At 42.0% G+C, this 17,990-nt stretch overlaps 1 protein-coding gene across 4 annotated transcripts in view; it reads right to left on the minus strand.

The window, feature by feature from the left end:
- Positions 1–17,990, minus strand: part of LOC148036147 (transmembrane protein (DUF788)) — a 49,336-nt gene that overhangs the window by 21,869 nt on the left and 9,477 nt on the right. For all 4 annotated transcript variants that reach the window (XR_015690917.1, XR_015690919.1, XR_015690918.1 and 1 more), the window contains exons 2-3: positions 14,125–14,318; positions 13,559–13,643 (exon numbers count right to left, since the gene is read on the minus strand). Coding sequence is in view for 1 of the 4 variants with exons in the window: in XM_087678153.1 (XP_087534279.1) it covers positions 13,559–13,643; positions 14,125–14,318 (279 nt within the window). In the remaining 3 variants the exon portion in view is untranslated. The remainder of the gene's footprint in view (positions 1–13,558; positions 13,644–14,124; positions 14,319–17,990) is intronic.

A 17,990-nucleotide genomic window follows, 5' to 3' on the forward strand; every position in this document is an offset into this window, starting at 1 on the left:
AATAAGTCTTGTCATTAAAGCATACTTGGCAAATAAGGAGCTAGAATCATGAGATGTCTGTGAAGATGGATAGGTGGGGTAGTGTGGAGGATAAGATGGTGGTGGTGGCAATGGATAAGAGAGGAGGAGGTAATGGTGGATAAGCAAAAATAGGCTATTGATGTCCAATGAGTGCCAATTAATGCAGAGGTAGAGAAACTGCCATAGGTCCGGTCCATATGGTATCATAGGTGGAGATGGAAGCATTGCGACACGATAGCCCTGTCTAAATGTCGGTAGCGGCAGAACATAATGACTGGATGGTCCACTAGGTAGAGCCATAGAGGCAAACTACCATACCAAACAATCCACACTCAACTATGTCTAGAAGACACTCCCAAAGGAATAACCCAAAAGTGTGAAGTGAGTGTGTGGAAGGTCAAGACTCCGTCACACATACACCACCCGAAAACACATATGTAGAGGTCCTAAAGTCTATGCATAAATGTGCAGAACTCCCTAATGTAGTGTGTGGTGGTAAATGTGGTGCACTTAATAGAAGAGGTAAGGAGATAACTCAAGCTTATCTTCAACCTCTTGTTGAGCCCTATACATAAGGATGAGATCATACTCAATGGCAGAAATCTGATATGATCTATGGACACCACAGTAGTCCAATGGTTCTCTGTCCATATCAGATTGGGCAGTAGCAAGCTAGGAGACCTACTTCTAATCGTTTTTGTCCATGTTTGGTTGTGGAGACGAGCAATTATGTGAATGCATTCAAAGTCATCCGACTCTTCTGTTGTTTTTACTTTTGCGAATGAGCTTTCCGATCAAAGGCCAAAGTTTCTCAAGGAGTACCTAGCTCTGATACCATATGAAGAAATGCTCTAAACGTAGAAAACACAAAACCAATCATATGTCAAAGCACAAACTGATAAACACAAAACACAGCTAAGTTTAGGGTAACTTAGAGATAGTAAACACAATGAATGATAAAGTAAATGACTACTGAATATATAGTGCTCATGCAGCAAACACACTATGCAGTGAATAGTGAATACTGAATCTCAAACTCTCGTATCTTTGAGATCAAGACAAAGGTTATGAGCTAGAGAGTGTATCGTACTCCGAACGGATCCTGAAACGCAACAAAGCAGCATCTATGTATCGAACAACAATAAACGTAGCTAAAGAGGCTGGATCTGATGCAAACAAGCAATAGGAAAGAGAATATACAACAGACGCAAATTGCAAAGGAAAGAGAAAACCTGGCGACTGTGCACAACAGGCAAATGCAAGCTGACTAATGTTGGATGACAAGTGAAAACGGATGGCAACAATGCATATGCTGATGATGACTACTGGAGGAGAGAGATTGAATGCAAACGCAAGCAGGATGATAATGGTCACAACTCCTGATGGCAATTGGATGCAAATGATGGCGACAATGTGTGACGGCTCTAACAACAACAAACCCAAGCATCCTGATGATGACGACAGCTCCAAGAGATAGATGATAGGTGGAAGAAGCTGGAATCATGCGTCAAATAGATTCGGACTACGATAAGAAACTCTAACCGCAATGTCCTCCGTGAATGGGATTTGGGCAACAAAGATACAAAACCTACAAAAAGGAGATTAAGGGAGAGTGGTGCATTGCATGCCAATTTATCCCAAGTTTAAAGCACCCAAATTAGGGTTTGGCATGTGGGACACAATAACTCTCTAAGATCGTGTTTTTTATTTTTAAAAAAGAAGGTTCTTCAGTAATTAAGCATTGTTTTGAGGTTGTTTAAGTCACCCTAATGTAATTTTAGCTCAACAGCTTAATGCAACAAACCTCGAACTCTTGTGTCTGAAGGATCAAGGCAGAGATAATGAGCTAGAGAGTGTTGTTAGGTTAGGGTTCAGCAATGTACGCATCTTCATACACACTCACAATGAACAAGTGAACAGCAAGAGAGAAGAGAGTGCTAAAAGGTCGCATCAACTATGTGAGAACGTATGAAAGTAGAATCCTTGTGGTACTAAGTACCACACCCATTGACGGATATTCACACAGGGAAAAAACCCTTCTTTAAAAGTGTCTATGAGATAAGGAAGTGTTCGCACCAAAACTTAGGAGAAACACAACAAGTATAATAAATCCCCTCAAGTAAACGATATGAGTGTATACAAGGAATAGGTAAATCAATCCCCAAACAATATCAAACCAAGATCCTTGCGAAAGGCTTCGAACTTCTCTCTATAGAGAGCTTTCACATCAGCCAAGTTGTCCTGTGTGAAAACATAAACCAAGTCAATCTCCCCTACATGAAGCCTCTCTCTGATATAATGATAATGCACCTCAATATACTTAGTGCAAGTATGAAAAACTAAATTTCTCGCAACTGCCATGGCACTCTATAACTGTCAGTATAGATAGGAGTAGGTCACTATTGTCCCACAGTAACATCAACCAAAAGGCATCTAAGCCATACACATTCCAATGTAGCTATAAATGTTGCCCTGTATTTAGCTTCACAGCTAGATATGGCCACTATAGACTACTTGCTCAGCCAAGAAATGCATGAATCACCAAGCATAAAATAATTGCCACTAGTGGAAACACCCTTGTGTTAAAACAACCAACCCAATCACTGTTTGTAAATGCATGCAAGCAAAAAGTAGTGCCTTTAGGATAGAAAAGGCTCAATATTTGAGTGTCTTTGAGATAAAAAAAGACACGTTTAACTACTTGCCAATGTGTAGTACCAAGGTTGTGCATAAAGCATGCCAACTGAGAGACCCCAAACTAAATATCTAGCACTGTATTACACAAGTACAATAAACAGCCAACAACCTGCTAATAAAGAGAACCATCAAAAGGTTATCATGCTTCCTTAAGTGTAAACTCGTGACCTATCTCAATGGGAGTAGAGATAGACTTACAGTCTTGCATTTGAAAGTGCTCAAGAAGTTGCCCAATATACTAAGATTGCTACAAAGTAATGCCCCCCTCAACTACAGTAGACTACAAATAGTAGAGCAAGTAGCCAAGATCTGTCACATCAAAAGCATGCTGCAACTCAACTTTTAAAGCTGAAATATGTGTCTCATGAGGTCCAGTCACAACAGCATATCATCCACATAAAGAATGAGAATCAAGAGGCTATCCCCATCTTTGCAAACATAAAATGTGCTCTCAGTGTGTGAATCACTGAAGCCAAGAGCATTCAAGTATGCATGTATCTTTTCATACCATGCCTTAGGTGCCTACTTTAAATAATAGAGGGCCTTATTCAAACGGCACACTTTACTTTCTAACCCTTTTATAACAAAGCCAAGAGGTTGAGTGACTTAAATCTCCTCATGAGGATCGCCATTTAAAAAAGTAGTCTTCACATCCAACTGATGCACATGCCAATCATAATGAGCAGCCAAAGCAATGATACTTCGAATGGTTGTCATACGTAAAATGGGTGCAAATGTCTCATCATAGTCAATCCCATATTGTTGGGCATACCCCTTGGCAACAAGACATGCCTTGTAGTGATCAATGCTACCATTAGATCCACGTTTTAATTAGTAAACCCACTTAGTGCCTATAGCATGCTTACCAGCACACAAGTCAAATAACTTCCATGTGCCATTTTTATCAATAGAGTTTAACTCCGATTGCATCGTTACCATCCAATGTTCGTTTTGTAAAGCATCATGTAAAAGAAACAAGTTCTTCATTGCATGCAATAGCTACAAGTGCTTGTGCAACCAAGTTACCCTAAGCATAGCGAGTGGCTACTCTAATTCTACCGAGAAGAGGAACGGGCTGTTTGCTGTCCCATAATGTTTCTAACAACCATCTAGTCACTTCCCAAATAGCAGCCCTCTCATCGGCCACTTCATAATCAGCAATGCCTTGATCAATAGGCTGAAAATCAGGCTACTATTCAAAAAGTGTTTGCTGCTGATTTTGCTGCTGTAAACCCTCAATAGTTGCTGAAATTGACGAAAATCAGGTTCACCTTGCTAAAATAAAGGCCACAAACTGTCAAACATGTTCATAGGCCCCACATTGGGCTGATTTTTGCAGTCCACTAAGGACTGACCAGCATGTTCAACAAATACCACATCTCTACTAACAAAAAATTTATTGGTGGAGGGTTGGTACTCTTTCTGCACTATAACCAATAAAGATGCATTTGATAGCCTTGTCTTCCAATTTATGTCTCCGTGGTTGTGGCACTATAGCATATACCAAACCACCAAAGAGACAGACATGTGACACCACTAGTTTCCGACCATTCCAAGCCTCATAAGGCGCACAATCAGTTAATGCTTTAATTGGTGAGCTGTGATTCAGCACATACACTGCACACATGATAGCACCAAGCCAAAACTTTGGGGATAGCTTATTATGTGACCACATGTAACATGTCGTTTCCATCAAAATGCGATTTTTTCTTTCAACCGCATTGTTTTATCGAGGTGTGCAAGGCATTGTACATTGATGGACAATGCCCCTTTCAGCCAAGGAGAAGTTGAACTCCCGTGACATATATTCCCCACCCCGATCGGTACGCAGTGTAATCAGCTTGCATTCATTGCCATTTTCAGCCAAGGCCAAGAAAGTTTTAAAGCATAAAAACACTCTGGATTTATGCTTCAAAGCATATACCCAACAATGATGAGTCATGTTTTCAATGAAGGTGTAACAAAGTACAACTATCCTTTGATGGATTTGACACGCATGGGCCCACAAACATCACTATGCACAAGATGTAATTTCTAATTAGCATGCATAGTACCTGTTAGCCTCCTTGTGTTAGTCATGTCAATCTGTCATCTCCTAGTTGTAAGATCCTGTCAGAGTCTAACGGAGACAGGAGCTCTAGTAGTTTAGGTGCATTTTCTTTATTTGTCGGCTTCCTATGTGCATTCCTAGGCCAATTACTACTTTCCACAATCTGCCTACACCCACTAGACATTGTCTTTGTCATCTAGGATTTTTCCGAGGTGTCCCCTATTTTTTCTGGCATTTCTTTCTCTGTGACTAACATTTATTGCTGGTCAACCAGCATTTATGGCCTCCACTGATGCAAGTTGGCCAAATTTGAACATTTAAGACTATCTATAGCCAACCCCCCACTTGGCAAACACACACGCTCTTCAATTTTCAGTCTTCCCCTTTGCAGATGCAAACTCCAACTCTCTGTGCTTGGTGCTGCCATCATCATCAGCCTAATTTGGTGCCCTCACTATTGCTTTGGGCTACATGTAGGGACTAATCAATCCATCATCATCATATCAACATTTTTCTTCAATCAGTGCAGTATTCTTCCCTCATCTTCTGCTCTCTCTCTCTCTCTCTCTCTCTCTCTCTCTCTCTCTCTCTCTCTCTCTCTCTCTCTCTCTCTCTCTCTCTCTCTTGTGTGCTTCTCTCTATGTTCGTGTTTCTCTTTCATTGTGCACCCTCACATAGTATCATCGCCTAAGTGAGGACAGTCTCTAGAGATTTCCTGCAAATGAGCAGGTTTTCATCATGAACGAGCAGCCCAAATTTCCAAAACTCAAATTTTCAACCTGCATTTAATATGTTTACTACTCGAACAGGTGATCCATTGCCCGTTTGCACCCCCAAGCAGTTGGACGACAATCTTCAAGGATTAGGCAACAGCTTTCTAGCATCAGGTGGCATCAACCTTTGCGTTTTGCTCAAAACGCAGATTTACGTTTTTGTAGAGGTGTTCGCTTCTCGGTGCAAGCATCAACATATTGCTGCAAGCGACGACTTCTTGAGACTTGGCAACAACTTCCCGGCAATAGCTTTCTATGCAAGCGAGAAATTCTTGGTGGTAGGCGACTTTTTTTTTTGTCAAACACAACTTTCTGGGCGATTGTAGGTTCGAAGATGTCTTTCCAATTCATGAGCTTTGATGACTTAAAGGAGGAGCTCCTTTCCAGACACTCTTCTAAGCGGAGACACAATTTGATTATTGTCAGCATGAGTCCCCCGTTCGCACTTGTTCCCCTTCTATTCATCTTTCACAGAAGGCTCCGTCCTCAATGAAGATACCGTCCTTGATACCCTCAGTACAGGTGCCTGTCTTACCTTCATTACCCAAAGAAGACAAACTCAATGATTCGAACTGTTCATTGTGGTTGTGTAAGGTGAAGTGCATACTCGATACCTTCTATCATTGGGCTTTTGTTTCAAATTCCATCCCCTATTGTCATAAGGAGGATCCTCTATATAGAACTTCTAAGGCCCGTACAACCTTGTGGGATTGGCTCACCTCTCGAGCCCAATCCTTCCTTTTTATAAGTTTGTAAGATTCTGTCCTTGTGCATATTCGCAGGTTGAAGACCGTGGCAGAAGTGTGGAAGAAGCTTGCATCTTTGTATCAACATAAGACGTTTGCCCACAAGATTTCCCTTGAGAAGAAGTTATGGATGCTCAGTCTTGATGATTCCTCCTCTATGAACAAGCACATCACAAAGATGGAGGACATGAGAGGTGAGCTTGCCTCTCTAGGTCAAATGATATCCTCTGAAGACATGGCTATGATCCTTTTGACTCAGTTGCCATCTCCTTAGTTCAATGTCTTTTACACCAACCTTATCACATTGAGGACCCACAAGATCCTCTTATGGGAGGAGCTTTCATCACTTGTCTTGGAGTGTGGCGAGCAAAGAGGTTGGAGCCCATGGTTTTGGCTCCATTAAGGCATTTACTACAGATACAAGTAAAGGGAAGAAGAAGAAGGCACAAGCCAAGGACAAGAAGGATGAGAAGAAGGAGAAGAAGCCCAAGTGCCCACACTATGGAAAGGGCACTCATCCCGAGGAGAAGTGTTGGCAAAAGTACCCCCATTTGAAGCCAAAGAAGAAGGATTCAAAGGAATCGAAGACTGCCTTGGCAACATCAGAGTCTATCTTTGTGCATGTATTTGCTGAGGAGGATACAGCTCTTGCTTCTTCCACCCAAGAGAACCCTTGGCTCATTGACAATGGGACCTCTTCTCACATGACCTATAGACAAGATTGGCTTCAAGACCTGAGTGCCAGAGGGGGCACAATCACCATTGGTGACAACTCTACTATTCTCGTTCAAGAAGTGGGGACTATTCCTTTATTGCTAATACCATGTGGTCTTTACACAGGATGCGGTGACAGTGGAGGATGCTTCTACAGGTACCATTCTTTGGATAAGCTCCTTGGGGGGTGGGCTCTACACACTCAGCCTTAGCCGCGCGGTCTTCCCACGACCTTGGGCTGCTTTGGCATGCTCGTTATGGTCATCTTCACTTTGATGTGATCAGACGAGCTTCTCAAAAGAAGATGGTGGAGGGACTTCTTGATATCCCTCCTATTCACACTTTGTGCCCTAGCTATTTGAGGGGCAAGCAACATAGGCAGCCACATCCCTAGGTTGCTACTAGAAGGGCTTCTATTCCGCTTGAGTTGGTTCACACCGACCTTTGCAAACCTATGGGACAACCTCCCTTAGGAAAGCCAAGTACGTGATACTGATTACAAACAACTTCAGTCGTTATGTGTGGCCTTATTTTCTGGAGTACAAGAGCATGGCGTACTCCCGTTTCTACGAGTGAAAGGTGTTTATGGAGACACGCACTACTTCCAAAGCTCAGGGCATACGAGAGATCATGGTGGTGAGTTTACTTCTAACCTCTTTTCTCAGTTTTGCAAGGATCACCGAATTTGGGTGGAGTATACTCATTCGAGCACACCTTCAGAGAATGGTATGGTGGAGCGTGCAAATCGGACCATGCTCGAGATGGCCCAAGCATCAAGGTCTTCTCGTACCCTTTGGGGTGAGGCAGTGGCTACTGTCGTCCACATCCACAACCACTCCCCGACTTCTATGTTATAGGACTTGACTCTTTACGAGGCTTTCTTTGGTCAAAAGCCTTCTATGTCTCATTTTCACATCTTTGATTGCGAATCATTGGTCCATGTGGACAAGAAGAAGAGGCCGACAAAGCTTGACTAGAAGTCAATGAAGCTTATCTTCATGGGCTACAGCACTACCACAAAGGGCTATTGACTCTACGACCCAATGGCACAGAAGCTTGAGGTGAGTAGGGATGTGATCTTCAATGAGGCTTCGGCCTTTGAGGATCCTCTTGATGGTTCTATTGCAAGTGATTCTTCATCATTGACTAACCCTCCCCCACCCTCAATTTTGATTCTCCCTTCATGGTTGCCTCTTTGCACCCCTTCTTCATCTTCGACTCCTCCCTCTCCTCCTTCTCCATCCTCTACTTCAATTTCCTTACTACCTCTAACAGATAAGACTACTTCTACTTTGTCGCATACTTCCACCCCTTCTACCTTCCCTCCAGAGTCTTCTAGGGCTGCTCAACCGTCAAAAGGGGAACCTTCTTCAGATGAGGAGGGTATACCTTCCCTTGGTGAGGGGGAGTCCCTAGCAGATGCACTATAGGTCCCGAAGGCTAGACAATCTCCCTTGCAACAAGATGCGCCTATTCGGATTCCCCCTTGGTACCGACACCCCATGCAAGATTCAAGTGTTTCTTACTTTCCTACTTCTCCTATACAGGTCCACGTAGATTAGCTCACTTACAAGCCCAGTAGAATAGTTCACTTTGTGCGAACTATGCTCTTATGTCACAGATTCTTCATGATAGTGAGCCTACTACAGTTGAGGAGGCTCTTGCATAGGGTATTTGGTGTCAGGCCATGCAGGAAGAGCTCGATTCCATCGAGCATAATCAAACTTGGGGATTGGTTTCGCGTTCCCCGAAGCAGAAGGTGACAGAGGTAAAGTGGGTCTATAAGACCAAGTACCTTGCAGATGGTTCCTTGGACAAGCACAAAGCTAGGCTTGTTGCCAAGGGTTTTGCTCAAAGGGCAAGGTTGGACTATTTTGAGACTTTTGCACCTACAGCTCGGATGTCTACTATTCGGGCTATTTTGGCTATTGTAGCCCACAACCGCTAGCCTGTTTATTAGATGGACGTAAAGTCAACCTTCTTGAATGATGTCCTTAAGGAGAGATTTATGTTTCCCAACCTCCTGGTTTTCTTGTGCAAGGGAAGGAGGACCATGTCTAAAAATTGTGAAAGGCTCTCTATCCCCTAAAGCAAGCTCCCAAATCTTGGTACCAGAGGATTTCAAAATAGCTTCAATCGATCAACTCATGACCCCAACCTATACTTCCAAGTTAAGGGTGATAGGTGTGTTTTGCTCATCTTGTATGTGGATGATCTTATCATTATAGAGATCCATACTCAGGAGATTGATCATACTCGGGAGATTTTGCGACAGCAGTTTAACATGACGGATCTAAGGATCCTTCACTTCTTCCTTGGATTGGAAATTTATCAAATGGCACAAGGCATTTTTGTTTTGCAGCAGAGGTACATTTTCGAGATTCTCTAGAAGTTTGGTATGGCCGATTGTCGGCCTATTTCATGCCCCACAGACTTTGAGTCCAAGATTTTGGCAGCCAAAGTTCCCCTTATAGATGCCATCCGTTACAGGTGTCTTGTTGGCTCCCTCATCTAGCTTATTCACACTCGACCACATATTTCTTTTGTTGTGGCTCTGTTGTCTTTTTTCATGGAGACTCCCACTCAGGAGCATTGGAGCGTGGCCTTACGCATTCTTCGTTATTTACAAGGGACTCAATCCTACAGGATCATGTATGGAGAGGGGGTTACTCTCTCTGGTTGGAGTGATTCTGACTGGGCAGGTGATGTGGATTTCTGAAGGTCCACTACAAGTTATATCTTCTCCCTTGGCTCAGGAGTTATCTCCTGAAGCAGCAAGAAGCATCCTACTGTGATCCTTTATTCTACAAAGGCAGAGTATCGTGCCTTATGTTCTATAGCTATGGAGGCGATTTGGCTTTGCCACATGTTGGCAAAGCTTGGCTCTCCTCAGCCAAGACCTACAGAGTTGCATATGGACAACCAGAGTGCTCTAGCTCTGGCCAAGAACCATGTGTTTCATGCTCACATGCACATCGAGTTTAGTACCACTATGCTCAATAGTGGATCGTGGATTCCGAGTTGACAGTGGCCTATAATCCCATGGAGGACAACATAGCAAATCTCTTCACGAAGCCTTTGCCCAAGGCTTCTTTGCTTCATCACATGAAGTTGTTGGAGCTTCAAACACTCCTAGGATTTGAGAGGGGGTGTTAGCCTACCTGCATTAGTCATGTCCATTTGTCATCTCCTCGTTGTGAACTCCTATTAGATCTGACGAAGACATAGGAGCTCTGGCAGTTTAGGTGCATTTTCTTTATTTGTCGGCTTCCTATGTGCATTCATAGGCCAGTTATTGCTTTCCATAGTCTGCCTACACCTAGTAGATATTATCTTTGTCATCAAGGATTTTTCCGAGGTGCCCTCTATTTTTTCAGGTATTCCTTTCTCTGTGACCAGCATTTATTGTTGTAGACCAGCATTTATGGCCTCCACTAATGAAGGTCAACCAAATTTGGACATTTAAGGCTATTTATAGCCAGCCCCCCACTTGACAAACATACACTCTCTTCAGTCTTCAGTCTTCCCCTTTACAAGTGCACACTCTAACACTCCGACTCTCCATGCTTGGTACTACCATCGTCATCAGCACGATCTGGTACCCTCACTGACACTTTGGACTACATGCAAGGACTGATCAGTCCATTCTTCTTCAATCAATGTAGTATTCTTCCCTCATCTTATGCTTCCTCTCTCTCTCTCTCTCTCTCTCTCTCTCTCTCTCTCTCTCTCTCTCTCTCTGTGTTCGTATTTCTCTTCCATTGCGCACTCTCACAATACAAACCTTGGGAAACAAAGCATGATGCATTTTGCTAAGTACACAACTTTCACATACATTGTGAGTAGGTGCTTTCAACTAAGGAAAATCAAGCACCATATTTTTGTTCCTTAGGCATCGCAAACTGCCATAATTAAGACGACCAAACCAAGTATGCCATAACTCAATGTCATTCACAATGGTGGCATCAACATGTAATGCATTCTCTGATGCTCTCCTCTCATATAAATCAAGCTGATAAAATCCATCGTACAAAGTACCAATGACAATGAGGACATCTTCATCACTACAGTCTCATAGACACTACATCAATCCATGTGGAATTTGTCCACAAAACCAGCACACACTTGGGCTCCCTTGGTAAGATAACTATTGCCTTTGTAGTCTTGGTAGGTCACTTGGCAACCAATGTGCACCCTTTGACCAATGCCCTAGCCACTTTGAGGTATAATGCCTTGGAAAAAAGAAAAGAAAAAGGCTCGGACTTATTTGTTCTCTTTTTTATTCCAGTTTTGGGCCTAACGGGGGAGTGCTGAGCTTAAAAAATCATTAGCCTCAATTAAACAGCCCCAAACTCAAGTTACTTAAGGAATTTAAACCATTTCTTTTAAATAGACACAATTCTAGAGAGTTTCAGTGTTCCACATCTAAACCCTAATTTGCGAGGTCCCAAAATTTTAGACAACCTGCCCTCCCATTCAGCCCAATCTCATTTGTGCACGCACCAGAGCTTTGCTGCCCACACTCCGTTCAAGGAGGATATCTCAACCAAAGGTGCCCCAACCTATCTACTACCTACTAGCACGTGTTTTCAGTCATCATCTTACTGATCTCTCCTCCTATAGCCATCGCCAGCTGATCCAGCCCCCTTCATCTGCTGCGTTTGCTGCTGGCAACCAGCCCCAAGTTGCATTGCTGCTCCAAAGTTTCATCCAACTGTTGGTGACAGTCATGTAGGCTGAATTTACTGATTTTTCTGCATTTTCTCTCTCCTAGAGCTGCCCAGCCTGTCACCTGCAATCCTACTGCTGTGTTTACAGCTTCTCTCTCTCCCCTGCCTATCTGACACTGCATTTGCTGCTGCCAAATGTCTTCGGAGGCAGACTTGCTGCAATTCGCAATCCAGCGGAGTACGATACACTCTCCAACTCATACTCTTTGCCCTGCCCCTCGAGACACGGGAGTTCAGGGGTCACTATTCATTCACTGCATAGTGTGTTTGCTGCATGAGCATTGTATTATTCAGATTCATTTTCTTATTCACTGTGTCATTGTCTCTGAGTTACCCTAACCTTAATTGTGCTCTATTATCTACCACGCGGCACACTCTTGGACTGTTGTACCTATTCTGCCCTCTTCTACAGTGGCCGCCTTCTATTGAGCACCTTGTGTTTCACAAATTGGAGGCTTGGACCTGCTGCTATTTTTGTGTTTTCTCCTCCAATTGGCTGCCCAGCAGTCTTCTTGATAGCAGCCATCATTATGGAGAAATTATATTATCATCACAACAGCTCTTAAGGACTATGTTCTGCTCCATCTACTGCTATCCTTCATCACCTAGTGTCTTCTCCAATATCCCCCTACCCAGAGGACTCTGTTTCACTCCCCGAAGCATCCTCATCCACAAGCACTACCGCCTAATCAGCTAAGACTGTATTCCTCTCCGAGATTTGATCGGCGTCATCAACTCGACTCTGCTCACCTCAATAATAGTCCCATAGACACAAAAACCTAAGGCTCACTCCATTGTATCATCATTGTACGCGATTCACCATTTCATTCATTTTCTGTGTTTCTGAGTTCTGTGCCTCAGCATTTGCCATCCACATATTGTTTTCCTTCCTGCAAACCATGCCATTTCTTTCAACCCCTGGTGGTACTCCTATATCTTGGAGTCAATATATCAGCCTAGCTTGCAATTACCAATACATCCTCAGTCTCAATGCCCCACCCTCCTCAATGATGGCCCATAATCCACAAAGCACCAATGTATCCTTGGTCTCAGTGCCCGACCCCTTCAATGAATATTGCCTATAAGGTAAGATGTGTCAAGGATGGAGGATCATTATCTGACGACAGCCTGTCCAAGTGCTGTATGCCAATGGTATAGACTAAGATATAAGTATGTATCTCACAATACAAAAGCCCATGCCCAATGGCTCATTTAAAGGTTTAACATCATCAAACAGCTGTGGTGGGCTGTGGCTATTGAAGGACTCCTGGAAGATGGTAATTGAGGCCAGAGATTATTTGTAGTAATATAAGGTGTGTGCCTTCACCTGGCTAACTTGAGGCAGAAGGGACAACCTTGGTATAGAGGGTTTAATCCTTACTAAATCAGTCAGCCATCCTAGACAGAGGTTGACCTCATCCAAACACACTTTCCATTTATCTATTTATAGGCAGCATTGCACCACCAAAGAAAGCATCTAAGGAGCTGACGGCCTCTGTGCTATTGACAGAAGAAATTGTCCTCTCCAAGTTGAGCATTCAGCCTACTCTCAGAACAATGATCAGTAAATCACATCTACTAGATTTTTGTATGTCACCTGCAGATAGCATATCAAGCAATGCCACTGCATTTACTCCTGTTTATCTCAAATCTGCATTACTTGCACCCAACTTTAGTTCTAGAAAAACTAGAACATCGAGGAAAAAATCCATGCTGCAGAAGTTTTTGCCTAGAACAGTACATAACCACACAAACCTAAGAAATTTCTGTTAGCTAGATCTACATTAACATTATGTACAACCAACTCTGATGAGGTAGATTACTTACCACTACATAGACATACCAAAATTTGTCTGATATGATTGACGCCAGCTGAACAAAAATAGTAATGTACACAATGTCATGTATATACCTGAAACCATGTGAATCCCACACACACCACATGATTAGTCTATTAAGCCAAAGATATTGCATCGTCAACCATACACAAAGATTTGCATTTCAGTCAAAACGCCCCAAAAAACACACAAACACACATGTTGAAAGGTGGGCTTCTAAATGAAAACTGTGCACAGCTACAAGTTCAATTTCTGCATCTTTTCTAGAGCATCAAGGATAAACTTAATGACTCAAGATTTCTTGTATATCCCTTATCTCTACAGGCCATGGCAAGTACATTGGAGGCCCAGAAAGAAACCCTGAACTAAAATAGTAATAAAGCTTGACTACCCCGCAGATCCACCAATCCTTAGCCCTCACATTTATTTCCCATACTACATGCATCCCTCTCACAAAATAAAGGATTCCAACATGATACAAGCAGGCAAAGAAACAAACTGCTTACTTGAAATACAGAATGTAGTTCATACAGTAGAGTTATGAGTTTAACTCACCCACATAATCCACCACCATTCATATCAAAGCCGCCATCTATAAGCTCTCCATTGTCATCATAGGTAGGCTTTGCCATTCCAGCTATTTGATCATAAGAAAGCTTGTATGCGCCAGACATAATCAATAAACCTACCCAATGCTTCCATGAAAATGATGAATGGAAGATGATCATCCTCACTACCACAAAGATGGCCTAACATTGACAGCAGTATCACACATCTCATTAATAGCATAATCAAAAAAAGATTGGACCTACATTTAGCAACCCCAAATTCGCATTCTTCCAAACCCCTGCTCGTATCACATTAGAAAATAGTTATAGTTTGAAAATAAATAAATTCTGCCAAACTTGAGATTTAAGGTCTGCATATCTTGAATGACCAACAATGGGAGCATGGTACCACTATCAGGAATAGCTCTGATACAAAGAAGCACTGATACCAAGAGATTCACTTTAACAATCCAATCTAGGTACCAGAGAGAGTGGAATCTGAATACAATCTCCTTTACAGATGCTCCATACATAAAAACATTATCATTGAGCCCATATAACCAGGTAGGAAGAATCAGGAGGACTAGAAGCACCAAAGGTAAGAGCTATATCAAATAAAGGTGAGTAGGGTTTCATGGTATCGAGATACTACCCACAAAATTTTGATGCAAAAATGGAGGTTCCAAATTCCTACCATTTTGACTTACAGACTGCCTTAAAAGATCAAAGGCGGTTTAAAGCACAAATTTCATTAAGAAGCATGCCATGCTTCAGACTCTGTTAACTCAAACTCAGCCTCTCAAGGTAACACAAATAAGCACATATGAATGGAGCATGTCTATCATCATGGTGTGTTCTAACCAAAGGGTACAGTAAAGGTGACTCAAATGCTACATTACACATGAATAATGGTATGACACATTCAGAGAGAATTTGAGCTTACCCTAGAAAAGTAGTCTAGACAGGCTTGTCCATCTATAGCCCTGCACATTGACCCTCACCACAGGTAACCTGCTTTAAAACCCCATGCACATTGACCCTCTAAGTGTAAATAAAATTCAACTGTCCAATTTTGTGTCAACTTTATCAGATGTCTGTAAGAAAACACATTCCCAACTACTTTCTGAGAATTGTGAGGATTAAAAAACACAGGGACAGACATTCACCCATGTAGAAAGCCCTGCATTGAAATACTTGCCTGAGAGAATAGAAAGTCCTATAGGGTGGTTCTAGCTGACTAGCAACCACAGAATTCTAGCATGCCAATCCCCCAAATATCTTCCATGCTATTGGAAAAGTTCTCACATATAGACATATGCCATGTGTAACCAGCCTTCCTCCTCGGATAGGGTGGTAAATAACCTGATTAAGCACTATTTACAGCAATTAACAAATTCACAAAACTGAAAAGTACACTTTACCATACAATCTTGGACATTGGACACCCTGTTGGCCCTAAAATTGGCGCCCCTCTCGGTATTTATTTAACTTAATTGAAGAAGAAGTTAATGTGCAATGGGATTCTCCCAATCCCTTTCGGTATTCCAACTCCCCTTGCTATTCAAAATGACCAGCAAATCTTTAATCTGATTTGCCCCTTGATTCGGGCAATCAACCGGTCTTTACCCACTTTGATGGAGATGGAAAATAACCAAATTCAATTATTTGCTTGTCCCTCCACTTGAATAGGCTAAAAACAGCCGCAGCCCTGTTGAATCCAAGTCTTGGAGCTTCCAATTTCTGGCATGCTTTCCGAGGCTACTGCTAAACCCTAATTTATGCCTACATATTAGGGTTTACAGTGGGAGATGAGAGAGAATGATGAGGAGATAGAAAATTCAAACTTTCTTCGCAAAGAACTGAAGAAAATCAGTCATTTGCTGCTGCTGCCCTATCTCAACAACTTGTAGATGCAAAGAACTAAAGAAAATCAATCATTTACTGTTGAAGAAAATTAGTCATTTACTATTGCTACCCTATCTCAACAACTTGTAGATGTAAAGAACTTAAGAAAATCAGTCATTTACTGCTGCTGCCCTGTCTCAACAACCTGTAGATGTTGTCGCCTACTGTTGATTGGTCTTCTCCTGCCCCTAGTTGCCTCAGAAGGTCCTCCAATGGCTGTAAATCAAACCAACATCTCCTCCCTCTCTCTTGCAAGCTAAATACACGAAAAATACCTCTTTCCAACCTCTAAAGACGTTTTTCAATCTTGCATGGGCATTTTTGACAAGTAGCAGCCTTTCCAAATGGTTTTTCCAGCATTATCCATAATTAAATATTAATTTTTAATCTCTAAATACTGAAAATTAATCTAAAATTTATTTTGATGTCCTAAAAAATAATTTGATTGGCCAATAATAAAATTGGCTAGGCAACTTCCATTCCCAAGTGTCTCTGTGCCAACTTTGACTATCAGATTGACATTAGGTACCATTAAACATCACTTCTTTAGTGTCACCAAACTGACACTTATGGCCAAATGAATGACCTAGGCCAACAATTAGTACCAGATATCACCAAGTACCGGTGCGGTATAACTTATAGCAACTTTTGCCTTTGGCATCCCGTGATTTCCTCGGGTCCTGGGCTCATAAATTTACTCTAACTCCAATTACACCTCACATGTGCAATATTTACTTAACCATGTGATTAACATGTTAAGTGAGGTTTCAAAAATACATGTCCTCATGATAGCCCTCCCCCTAAAAATCCTCGCTTTGTCCATGATTGCACTGCCAAATGCATCAAAAGCAAAATAGTGAATTAGAATTTCCACAAGACATCATCGTTAACACAACATTGTGCACTGTTGCTCAACCATTCCATATGCCCAATACATGCTGAAAATTACCAACCAATCATAGCATACCATAAGACTCACAAAGAATCTTATTTAAAAAAGCATTTCCATCTTATCATGTGACATGTCTATTTCTCATGAGCTCAACTCATCTAGTAAAACCAAACTATAGCATAGCATAACCAAGCATAAACCATGGCTAAAACATCAATGGCATCATAACATATGTTGTTGTCCATGGAACTAGATGTAAACCATTGAAAATTGAGCATAATTTGATCATAAACTGATCACTTGCTGATCTGAGAACTAATCACAAACTACTGCAAATGTGACCCCAAACTAATCACAAACTCGTTGTAAAAACTGACCAGCAATCAATGTAAAACTTATCCAAAAAGTGACCATGAATGGTTTTCAAGCTAATCAAAAACTGAGCTTAAACTTATCAGAATTTTTTGTCTCAAAATTGAGGCAAATTTCATGCCAAATTGATCATAAGCTAATACAAAAGTATAGTTCCAGTGCCCGGGTGAAACTCATACTCATCTACATACATCTCATAGTGACTAGTATACTAAGTAGTAACCTCATGGCAAATACACTGTCAACGCAGTACCTTGGATGCATGCTGAATACATACGAGAGTTGTCCATAACTGGAGAAGTGGAAGTACTACCTTCCCCTTGAGCATCAGGCAATACTCCGGACCCTTGCTCTGCTAAACCTGACAAAGCTTCGGCTCTAACTGAAAGGCATCTAGGTAAAGCTATAACTAAGGTGGTCTGCCAAGTCATCCTCTTTTATCCATTTGGTATCCATTGGTGAATAATTCTGAAATTTTACCAGGTATCTCCTGGAAACTTTACCTTTGACGTTCCTTTCCTCATGTGCTGAAATCTACTCAGGTACCAAAATCTCATCCAGCTCCTCAACCAAAGGCTGAATTTTAGCAAACATATCCTTTGGCACATCATCATGAAAAGCCCTCAACAAACTGACATGAAAGGCATTGTGTATCCACCAATGTGGAGGTAATTTCAGCTGATATGCCATATCGTTGATCTTCT

The sequence above is a fragment of the Lygodium microphyllum genome, chromosome 5 (assembly GCF_053477565.2).
Source record: "Lygodium microphyllum isolate KBCC chromosome 5, Lygodium_microphyllum_v1.1.10, whole genome shotgun sequence".
NCBI classification, from domain to species: Eukaryota; Viridiplantae; Streptophyta; class Polypodiopsida; order Schizaeales; family Lygodiaceae; genus Lygodium; species Lygodium microphyllum.